Here is a 12334-nt window from a genome sequence, read left to right on the forward strand (position 1 = left end):
GAGCTCTCTCGAGTATATTTCAAAAGCAGCATCTTTCAAAAAGCCACAAGTGGGGTCCAGTCTTTATACACAAATTAGTTTAGTTTAATAATCTGTAAATGAGTCTCTACAATAACCATAAATAGCCCAACTCATGTTGATTTTAAGTACTATTTTAAAAGCAATAACAGAATGTTGAAAATTTCTAATATATAAATACTTCATATCCTTTTCTAGCCAGTCAAGGTTGGTAGAGAAGTGTGCTAAGTATGAAAAGTTATCTGAATCTTAGTGAGATTCCTATATAACTTTTAATTTTGCTTACCAAGCTCCATGTGCTCATCACAAGAGTTATATCCAGGTGAAGATGGCAAATTCTCATTACACTGCAGCAACTCCAATGAGTCATTCATTCCTGAGGCTCTCTTGTCCATCACCAACAGGAGTTTCTGTACTGCATTAGGCATCTGATTTGTCTTCACTTCCCACACCATGTTATGGTGCTCTGACTTAAAATAAGAACATGAGAAATAATGTCAAGTCACGCAATTTGGGCATTACACAAACCTAAAATAAATCAGAGACATGACAATGTTGGTTTTTTTGTTATTGTTGGTTTTGTAAGACATAGTCATATACTCTGTCGCCCAGACTGCAGTGCAGTGGCATGATCTCAGCTTACTACAAACTCCACCTCCCGGGTTCAAGCAATTCTCCCGCCTCAGCCACAGAAGTAGGGGGGATTACAGGCATGCGCCACCATGCCCAGCTAATTTTTGTATTTTTAGAAGAGATGGGGTTTCGTCATGTTGGCCAGGCTGGTTTCAAACTCCTGACCTCAAGATATCCACCCACCTGGGCCTCCCAAAGTGCTGGGATTACAGGCCTGAGCCATCATGCCCCGCCACAATGTTACATTTTAACTTAATTATACACTGCCATTTATAGCTCCCTCAAATCCTTTAGACTCCGATGACTCCTTAATATCTTGGCCTACAACTGAATACTCAGCACTAAATTACATCTCAATCCCAAAAGATTAGTATCTTGAATTATTTAAAAAAAAAGCATTTTCTGCTGAAGAAAAATGGCATTATATATACTTTTATTTCTTTAACCTAGTAACCTTCCTTTCAGATGCAAAAACTGAGACTAATAGGACTCTTTTTTTCACTTGTACCTTCAAATTCAAAAGGAAATTTAAAAACTTTCCTCAATAAAAGTTAAAAAGACTGGAGGAATATTCTATTTTTTCCTTTATTTTTTTTTAAGATTCTATTTTAATGTCTCTATTTATTGTGTTTATTTTGTTTCCTCATGCTGAAAGTGAACTACTTCAGCACACTTAAAAAAAAATACATTTTCTTTTTTTTTTTGAGACGGAGGAGTCTCGCTCTATGACCCAGGCTGGAGTGCAGTGGCATGATCTCGGCTTACTGCAACCTCCACCTCCTGGGTTCAAGTGATTCTCTTGCCTAAGCCTCCCGAGTAGCTGGGATTACAGGCGCATGCCACCACGCCCAGCTACTTTTTTGTATTTTCAGTAAAGACACGGTTTTGCCATGTTGGCTAGGCTGGTCTCGAACTCCTGACCTCAGGTGATCCACCTGCCTCGGCCTCCCAAAGTGCTGGGATTACAGGCATGAGCCACCACGCCCAACCAAAAAAAATACATTTTCTAAGTAACATTTAAGAGTTTCTTAAAATGGTCATATATTACAATTCTCATAAAAATAAAACTGTTCTTAGGTTTTCTTAATGAAAATTTGGGACCTAGCCATAATAAAAGATACCTGTCATTCTGAATAGGATATTATGTCTAGAAAGATGAATAATCATCATGGGAAATTTAAACAACTAGTAAATCTACCTGCAAGCCTACAAAATTATCAGAAGGAAGAGAATATGGGTTAATACATTTAAATAATTTCTCAGCAAAATCCAACAACTAAATATTATTATGAAAGGAAAATGTGGTTATACCTTTTATTCCACCCTTTGGACAATGATCAAATTAGTTCTTTATTTAACATAAGCAACAATGGTAAGATTTTCTGATTTCTCAGGCTCTAGTCTAAATTCCATTTTTTAAAAAAGTTCCAGCCTGATGCAGTAGCTAGTGCCTATAGTTCCAGCTACTTGGGGTAGACTGAAGGGGGAGGACTACACTTCAGCCTATGCGTTGGAATCCAGCCTGGGCAATGTAGCAAGACTCCATCTCTTAAAATAAAGTTCTAATGAGTAATAAAGTTCTAATGAGTGAATATGAAATACACAAAAAAATCCTGACTTTTGCAACAACATATTTTTCCTCAAAACAAAGCAATAAAATACATTGCTGTTAAAAGTCACTGAAAGTCACTGGGGTACTCCCCCAGTGCAGGCTGATCAAAACTGCACTGAAAAAATGTTAATCACTTAATATTTATAAGCTTGCTAAGCCATGATGTTAATTACCAATAAACACTGATGGCACTGATAAATTTCTTTCTACAAAGGCTTTTTCATGATCTTTTTGGTTTTGAAATGTATTCCTGACTAGAAAATACAATTGCTGTGCAAAATAAAAGGGGAAAAAAAAATTTTTGGAAAAAAAGGAATATAATGATTACTTCTAACCCCACCAACCAGACTTACTTTTAACATTTTGATGTATTACAATCCAATTTATTCTTCATGTACATGTATACTCAATCATGTTTTTCTTCATAGTTCATATTATAGTTTGATACCTTTTGGCATAATGTAAGTTCATAAGCATTTTCCTACGTCATTAATTTTTTTCAAAGCTTTCAATGGTTAAATATACATCGTAAGAATCTACCAAAACTCACTTATACCCTCTACTGCTAAATATGCTATTCTGAGTTTCTTCACTCTTCTAAACACTGAATTTATATTCTTATTTTTAAAAGTATTTGCTTACATCTGATTATTTCAGATGGCTAGATACAGGGTTCTTGACACACAGCCCAATTGCATGCATATTGCCTTACCATATGTCTAATATTCCATTTTGGATGCTATCTGCCTATACCCCTCAAAAATAACCCTTATCCTGGGCACTACTTGAAAGCCTTGCTCAATACTGACTATACAATGTATTATGGTGTGGCAAAAAGGGCACTTGGTTAGATGTAAGGAAATGGGTTATGATTCCAGCTTGATTACTTACCAAATATATGACCTAAGTGACTGAGTTTCTCTTCATCTGTAAAATAGAGCTAATTATACCTGCCCTACTTTCCTCTGACAGTAGTTGTGAGGATGAAATGAAATAGTGAAAAAAGTGTAAAATGACGTCTTTTGAAATTTTTTTATCCCCAGACATAGGGCAATATTAAACATACTTTGGGTTTGTAATGTCCTAAATAGAACAGTTACTGAAAATACATAGTTAATAGGTGGAAACCAGATAGCTATTCAGTTTCAACAGTCTCCTCCCTGGGAGATATTATGGCAAGTCATCCAGCACATCTCAATAAAAATAATGTATCATGCCATTACTTTAGGCCCCTAAAAGATGAAATTTGGAAGAAATTAACACTTCTCCAGTTTAGTACAATGTACTGATCACAATCAGTCTTAGCATATAGTTACAGCAAATATGCTGGGATATAACAATTTCACCTACAGAACTAGCAACTACAGAAAATGTGTAACACAAATCTATTTCTCAAGTATGAAATCATGATTTTGAGCCTCCACCTTCTCCTGGGGGAGGGGGGGAAATGGAGCAAATTTGGTTTCATCAGTGATTCTCAACTCTACCCTGTGGCACACGGAATCATATATACGCTTTAAAAAAAAGTTTCCCAGGCCCCATCCCCAGAGGATCTGATCTATCTGGCCTGGGGTATGGCTTTGTGCACTGGTTTTTGTTTCCAGGTGCAGAATATTGAGACACATTGGGCTAAAAATGGTTGCTAAATTCCTACTTATTAAAAAATCATTTATTTAATAAATACTATGCACAGGGCATTGTATTAGATGAAATGTTGGACCTCACTTATGAACAATTCATCATGAGTCTCAAAGAATCTACACTTTAGTGGAAAGATACAAGCAAATGACCACAGTACTACAGAACAGGTCTTGGCTATGAATGGGTTAAAGGAAAAGAAGGGGCTGGACTCTTTGTAATCCCAGCACTTTGGGAAGCCGAGGAGGGCGGATCATGAGGTCAGGAGTTCCAGACCAGCCTTACCAAATGGTGAAATCCCGTCTCTACTAAAAATACAAGAATTAGCCAGGCATGGTGGCACATGCCTGTAATCCCACCTACTCAGCAAGCTGAGGCAGGAGAATCGCTTGAACCTGGAGGCGGAAGTTGCAGTGAGCCGAGATCGCGCCACTGCACTACAGCGTGGGTGACAGAGGGAGACTCCGTTTCCAAAAAAGAAAAAAGCCGGGCGTGGTGGCTTACGCCTATAATCCCAGCACTTTGGGAGGCCGAGGCGGGCGGTTCCTGATGTCAGGAAATCGAGACCATCCTGGCTAACACAGTGAAACCCTGTCTCTCTTAAAAATACAAAAAATTAACCGGGTGCGGTGGTGGACACCTGTAGTCCCAGCTACTCAGGAGGCTGAGGCAGGAGAATGGCGTGAACCCGGGAGGCGGAGCTTGCAGTGAGCAGAGATGGCACCACTGCATTCCAGCCTGGGTGACGGAGCAAATAAATAAATAAATAAATAAATAAATAAAATAAAATAAAAACTCAGTGAGATCATGTGAAATGCTCAGAATAGTGCCTAACACAAAGCCTTCAATGTACAGTGGCTAGTGTTATGATTAGCAATTATCAGACAATGAAGAACCACTGAGGATTTTTTTTTAACAGAGGTCTGACATGATCAGAACTATACTTTAAAACAGTCTCTTTGAGTCTATGGACAAAATCATACTGAAATACTGTATGAGTATGCAGGAACACCTATAACATTTTAAGGAGGGTATTTAAAAAAAAAAAAGAGAGAGAGAGCGCGAGCATTCACATTCCCAGTCTCTCTATGTAAGCCACCTGTCTCCAGCTTCCTCTGCAACGATTCTCCAAAAAGGTAGTTGATAGTATCAGTGCAGATTCCTTATTTAGTAACTCTTAAGGAACTAGTCACACTATGTGAGTTCTTTAAACAGCTAATATTAACAGTTTAGATAGGAGATTTTAACTCTTTCCGTAGAAATATTTCCAGCATCTTAAGTATACAGAATATAATTTAACCTATTTTGATAACTAAAAATCCTTATGAATATCTGTACGATGCTTCACATACAGATGTGAGCTACGTAGTCAACCCTATCTGAATTTAAAACATTTCCTACTTTTACCTTTATTATGAAATTCAGAAGTTGCACTACACATGTATCTCTCTTCAGAGCTATCCTCTGTGCATGAACAGTGCCGTTCTTGGAGTCCGCAGAAGCACAGCTGCAGTCTGTCTTGTCTTCCCCCTCCCTCTGCAGAGCTCTTTGGTTTCCTCATTCTTCCCAACTAGAACTTTTTTCTTCCCTACAGCAGGTCCTGCAGTTTCCAACATTCACCAAGTATAGTACACTAACATCTCTTTGCAACTTCTATCATTTCTTCAGCACTTTGTCTTAGTTATCAACCACCATCCCAAAACTCCTTAAATGAAGTTGGAAAAAAACATTATTTTAATTTCAAAACAGAGCTACCTATAAATAACCAAAGGAACCAAATAAATATTTACTGAATATAAGTTCTAAGTGTTCACACCTCTCATTGCTCAAGGCTATCAGAAGTTTGGTCCTGAGAAAACTGAAGTTCTGCTACTGTAAAAGTACCATACAGTAAGAGACGCTACATTTCAAGACAACAGACTTCGGTTTCATTCTTACTAGCTGTGTAACCGGGGACAGGTCACTCAATCTCAGACTTACAGTCCCTCTACTTACCTCATAGGGCTATTCTGAGAATTCAATACATGAAAACAAAATTCAAAACTATATACAAATGGAAGTTTTCTGTCTCTTCTGTCTATTCTCAACTATTTTGGAGAAAGAAAGCAAGGTCTCCAATGCAGTAAAGGAATACCAGCAAAGTCCTTACATTTTTTACTCCCCTACATACATTATACCAATTACATACTCATTTTGATAAACAAGCTCCTCTTTCAAATATCTCCTGGTAGAGCTAACCCTATTGTTCATTCACGCTTTTGTACACTGCTTTGGTATCAGATTCAACACAGCTTGCCTTGTAGTTTAGTTAACTCTCTGCACATGTCATTCCTTCACTACATCTGTGATTCTCAGTAAAATTTTCCAGAAGTTGTACTCTGAAATGTCATGTTCAGTATTACAAATTTTACTTTCTTGGAAGGCCCCACTGCTTTTGGTATGCAAACTTCCAGAAGCAAATATCCACAAAATCTTAAGACAGGAGAGAAAGAGAGAACTAGAAAAAGCTAAGTCTCAATGAATGAAGAAAGAAACTAGGTTTTACAAAATGCCTACACTTCCATGTACTTCATTTAATTTTATTTTAAACTCAGAACAACTCTGTGAATAAAGTGTTATTATGGATGAAGAAAACAGGAGTATGATGACTAAATGGGACCATTTTCTTTTTGAAGGGGAGAGCTGACAGGAAAAAAAGACAAAAGGTATAGGCCAGCATGGGTTACTTCCTGCTTTCAAGTGGCTATTATTCCCTGAATCCTTACTTTTCCATCACCATTATGGAATTCACAGCAGGATCTTCTATATGCTCTCCCCTAATCCTGAAGGATTTCCATACCCAGTCCAGACTATATGCTCAAATTGTTCTCAAAGAGTGAGTGAAGAAAAGGTAATTTGCAATTAATTTCTATCTCTGAAACTGAGGTATTTTGAATGGATTACATAATTACACGCTAAAACAAGCCTCCCTAACAAAGTATATTAAATGCAACTTTCTATACCAAAAGCATCTCAGAGGCCTTAATGCTATTCTTTTAAAGTATTTTCAACAAAACTTCAAACAAAAGATTTCACAGATATTTGTCTACAACTCTAGTCTGCCACTGGGCTAAGAAAAAAGACAAAACAACAAAAACCCTTAGTGGATTTGTTTTGATCACTTACCACTTTCATGGCCCTGAACAATTAAATCTCTAGGCCTGTTTTCTTTTTTGGACCCGTTTTTTTATTCGTAAATAAGACTAGTGGCCAGGCTCAATGGCTCAGGCCTGCAATGCCAGCACTTTGGGAGGCCGAGACAGGAAGATCACTTGAGCCCAGAGTTCAAGACTAACCTGGGCAACACAGCAAGACCCCATCTCTAAAAAGTTATTAAAAATAGGCCGGGCGCGGTGGCTCAAGCCTGTAATCCCAGCACTTTGGGAGGCCGAGGCGGGTGGATCATGAGGTCAGGAGATCGAGACCCTCCTGGCTAACACGGTGAAACCCCGTCTCTACTAAAAATACAAAAAACTAGCAGGGCGCGGTGGCGGGCGCCTGTAGTCCCAGCTACTCGGAGGCTGAGGCGGGAGAATGGCGGGAACCCGGGAGGCGGAGCTTGCAGTGAGCCGAGATCGCGCCACTGCACTCCAGCCTGGGCGACACAGCGAGACTCCGTCTCAAAAAAAAAAAAAAAAGTTATTAAAAATAAGTTAAAAAAAAAAAAAAGGGACTAGTAGCTGTCTACCTATCAGAATTGTAGGTATAAAAATTGTAGGTATAAAAGATATTACATCCCACAGACACTGACCAATCCACATCTATACAAATTCTTAGTAATTTCATGCTCATTCAACATGAAATGCTATATTGATCAAGACAACAGAAAACCCATTAATAGCACAAGCAGTCATCCACGAACTGTTTTAGGAGTACTGTCAATTCAAATAAGTATTTAAGATGAGTCATATAATAAAACTTGACATCATCTATAAGTTCTTATGAAACTTGTTTTCCTAAACTTGATTGTACTCCTAAACATTTTTACATTATCTATAAAAACTTGTGGAAAAAGTTTTTTTAAGCTGTTTAATAACTTTTAAAAACTCAATGAACCACATTACGGAGAAAATTATTTTTCTAGTTTCTCTATAGAAAATGATAGTAGAAATTATGAAGCACCAAAATGCTGATCAGTATATGAAAAATGTGAATGTTACTGACATCAGGCAGTTAATAAGAATATTAGAGTATGCCATTTTCCCTGAATTTTGTGATAAGCAGGTATCCGACAGCTTTAATTTTTTTTAATTCATTGTGATTCATTTTTCTATTCCAAGTAAATACTCACTTTCATACTTAACAGACATAAAATTCCTGGCATTGACTTTTTTTTTTTTTTTTTGAGAGTAAGTCTTGTTCTGATGCCCAGGCTGGAGTACAGTGGCCTGATCTTGTCTCACTGCAACCTCTGACTCCCGGGTTCAAGGGATTCTCTTGCCTCAGCCTCCCAAGTAGCTGGGACTACAGGTGCGGGCCACCATGCCCAGCTAACTGTTGTATTTTTAATACAATTTCACCATGTTGGCAAGGCTGGTCTCGAAATCCTGACCTCAGGTGATCCACCCGCCTCAGCCTCTCAAAGCGCTGGGACAGGCGTGAGACACCCCGCCAGGACAGTAACTTCTAACAGGTAATGTATGCGGGGGGGGGGGGGGGGTGGAGAGGGGAGTACCAGTATTTTTATTTCAAACACATACACAAAACACCAGCTTGCAATTCACCAGGAAGAACCTTCAGCGCAGAGCAGTTTAATAAGTCTATGCCATCATGCCCGCATGCCTTCTTCACTGGGCATTTCGATTAGTGAAGAAAGAATCCAAGGAAGTTAAAATATAATGGGCCGGGCGCGGTGGCTCACACCTGCAATCCGAGCAATTTGGGAGGCCGAGGCGGGCAGATCACGAGGTCAGGAGACTGACACCACCCTGCCCAACATGGTGAAACCCCGTCTCTACTAAAAATACAAAAAAATTAGTTGGGCGTGGTGGCGCGCGCCTGTAGACCCGAGGCTGAGGCAAAAGAATCACCTGAACCCAGGAGGCAGAGGTTGCAGTGAGCTGAGATCGCACCCCTGCACTCCAGCCTGGCGACAGAGAAAGACTCCCTCTCAAAATATATATATATGTGTGTGTGTGTGTGTATATATATATATGTGTGTGTATATATATATATGTATACATATTTCTTATATATACACATATATATAGTGAAGAAAATAACTCTTACAGTGACGGTATCATGTTTGAAGTCTGAGAGGTATGCCCTGTGAAATACACAGGATAGCGGAGACATGGAGGTGGGCAATCCTGGAATAATGTACCCTTTTAACTAGGGTATGTAGTTAGGAGTTTCAGAAGAAAGAGGAAAGGTTTTCGAGACAGAAAACGTAAGTGGGTTTACGAAACTAAGATGAAACTAGAAAGTGAAATCAAAACTTCACTCTATAATTGATCCGTCGAGTTAGCACAAACAATATTTTGTTTTAAAGTGGTTAAATGGTTCCTCAAAAGTATAACATAACCCAAAAACTTTAAGGAGTGGATTTAATTCTCAGTGTAACTCAAATTTCCTTGAAACTTTGTCAACTACTGTCTACCTAGCAATAACTGAGTTTAACCAAGGAAACTGAACAGATGACCGACTCTACCACTCATTTGCAAGATAAAATAACAACAAAAAAAACTACAAGACATACATTGCAGATTTAGGTCACTGTTAAATGACCAGAAAAGTATTTGCAAATGTTAAAATTATTCTAATTCTCAAAAAGTACCTTTAATTTCAAAACCACTATTAGCAGTGGTTATGGCTATTTAGAAAGAAGTAGTATTAATAAATCTAAAGCCTCCATCTGAGCTGTTAGTAGGGCATCTGAGCTATTAGTAGGGCTCCATCGCTTCCCAGTATGTATAACTCCTTTTCTAAGCCTCCTCTCGTCCTGGCATCAATGGCAACGTGAGCCAGAAACAGAACAAACAGAAAACTTGAGTATTACCTCGCTGTCAGTGCTCCTTCTAAAAACGACAGTAGCTGATAACTCCCTAAGTATGAACTCTGGAGTGCGGAGTGCACAGCGGAGAGTGAAATACCCTAGAGAGCACGCAGCATTTAAAGCTACAAAAACCTGGCTGTTGACTTCGCCTGGCTTGTTTTGTTGTTTCAATCGGCCTGCGGCGGCAGCATAGTTTGAAAGGCGGAGGCTGGAATCGCCTGCCAAGCCTCCTCTTTGGGTCACACAGAGCAGCGCCTCTCGGTTCACGCCAAGTCCATCCCCCACCCTCTTTCGCCATTCATCGCGTTCCCCTCCCTTCCCCCCATCATGTGACCGCAGCCCGGACTCAGGGCTTGTTTTTCCCCTCGGCTCTGCCCCAGCGCGCAGGCGCCTGGGAGCCCATTCATTCGAACTGCGTAACAATGAGCCCCCGGGCCCAGCGGCTCCGCGAGCTCCCCGGCTCGGCAGGAGCCCCCTTCGGTCCAGAAGAAGGCGGCGCCTTACTGGGGTCCCCCACCTCAGGCCGGCCCCCTACCCCGGCCAAGCTCCGACCCTCCGCCCACAAGCGGGGAGTTGAAGTCAAACTTTCCTGGGCAGCCCCGGCGCCGCGTCGGCCCCTTCCCCCGCCCTGGCCCGCCCCATCTCCACACCCGGCCCGGCCACCCACCGCGCGACCCGACCCCAGAGCGTCGCCCTCCCGCTGCCTCCTCCCGGCTCCCGCCCGAGACCCCCTAGCGCCGCCGTCCCAAAGCCCAGGTGAGGTGAGCTCGCGGGAGACGCTGGTCCGGTGGGCTTGCCGCGGACACCAATCGAACGGTTAACTGCCCCACTCCAAGGGCAACCCTCCGAGGAGGAGGAACGAGGACCCGAGCCCTTCCGGCTGCCCGATCCCCCGCGCTCCTGCCCCTCCCTTCCCCACCCCCACCTCTTCCCGAACTGAAAGACAACAAACCTGCCGCGAAGTGCCGGCAGCCCAGGCGCGGGCCGCCCCGGCCACGACAACACCACCAGCAGCTCTCGTACCCCCTCTCCGACCGACGTCGGCCTCCCCCGCGCGGGTTACTGCTCCCGCCGCCGCTCTTACTCCTCAACCGAAACTTTCCTACTTACCAAACCCGTCGCCATTACCAAGTCTTTCAAGCTTCGTCTTCCCCCTCCCCTCAACCCCCTAGGGGTTGAGCCCCCGCCCAGCTCTTTCGCCCTCTTATTGGACTGCAGAACTGCCATTCGGTTGTTCCCCTTTCCCATTGGGTGGTACCGTGGTCCGTCTCGGGGGGCGGGCATGTATTGACTTTTGTGTTGTGTTTACTGGAGAAGATGGCGTGTCAATCACAAGAGTAAGTGCTTTGGATTGGACTACTGCCGAGAATCCGGGGAGCTGAGCCAAACTTTGTCCCCGAAAGGGATTGTGGGTTCGTAGTCTCAAGCCTTGGTCCTTGGCTGTGGGAGGCTGCTGGCCGTGGAAGAGCTGGACTACATATCCCAGAGGCGCTCGCACAGCGCAGTCTTGATAGTAAACAAGAGTCATAGGGACACGTGTATCAGCTCGTTTGTTTTGGTGTCTGGGACAAAAGGGAGGGGGCGGAGGAAGGGAGTGTTTTAAAGCTTGGGCCTCTTCTCTTCCTCCGGGCCTCTGCTAACACTTAGAGCGGCCCAAACCTCTTGCAGTACCCAATCCGGGCCATAAACAGCCCGAGTTGCTCGCTGCTCACGAGTTTGGCAGGAGGCCAGGGTATTGTTTTAGTGCGAGGGGAAGGAGATGACTGCACCAGCGGAAGTACTGCAGGCTTGCGAGGGACTTGGTCACCAACAAATCACGGTCCCAGGCACGAAGGGGCCGAAAGTGATGCTGGGGGCTCCACTGGCAGTGGGAAGAACTAAAAGTCCTTTCTCCTGTGCCTTGCCTCACCACTCCCAGGACAGCAACTTGAGATTGCCTTGTCATCTCTGTTCAGTTCACCTAAGATTTGTTGAGCGCCAGCTAAGTGCCAGGAAGAGTGAGGCTGGGGAATGGACTGTGAGCAAGCGAGAAGCTCGGGGTCTAGAGAATTTACAAAGCGGGGGTGGGGGCGGGGGCGGGCGTTTACGAAATTGAGGCAAGTTAAGGCTGTATTTTCCATATTGATTAGTATGCTTGTTGGTTAACGTAATACAGAGGGGCATAATGTATGACGTAAACTGGATTTAATTTGTGAATCATTATCGGTAAGTTTCTCTGGTGAGTTTTGTTAAACCTCTTCTCCTTCTAGACGTTTTCTCATTGATGAAAGAAACTGTCTTTCCACTTTATTTCCACTAGGAGTTCCTCAAGTTAGGAATTCTCTGACTTACCAGAGACGCTTCCCGGCTTTATAGTTACCTTCACTTTAAACATGGCTGTCCATTCAGTCGGCTGCATC

At 42.3% G+C, this 12334-nt stretch overlaps 1 protein-coding gene across 4 annotated transcripts in view; it reads right to left on the bottom strand.

The window, feature by feature from the left end:
* The window catches only part of HBP1 (HMG-box transcription factor 1), a 33716-nt gene extending 22610 nt beyond the window's left edge, over window positions 1–11106 (bottom strand). The window contains exons 1-3 of one of the 4 annotated variants that reach the window (XM_010382426.2): window positions 11046–11078; window positions 5309–5606; window positions 305–488 (exon numbers count right to left, since the gene is read on the bottom strand). In XM_010382426.2, the coding sequence (XP_010380728.1) occupies window positions 305–473 (169 nt within the window). In that variant the 5' untranslated portion in view covers window positions 474–488; window positions 5309–5606; window positions 11046–11078. Of the gene's footprint in view, window positions 1–304; window positions 489–5308; window positions 5607–10887 lie in introns of all 4 variants that reach the window. The other 3 variants (XM_010382425.2, XM_010382423.2, XM_010382424.2) reach the window with 3 other exon arrangements.
* Between the last annotated feature and the right edge of the window lie 1228 nt (window positions 11107–12334).

The sequence above is a fragment of the Rhinopithecus roxellana genome, chromosome 6, assembly GCF_007565055.1.
Source record: "Rhinopithecus roxellana isolate Shanxi Qingling chromosome 6, ASM756505v1, whole genome shotgun sequence".
NCBI lineage: Eukaryota > Metazoa > Chordata > Mammalia > Primates > Cercopithecidae > Rhinopithecus > Rhinopithecus roxellana.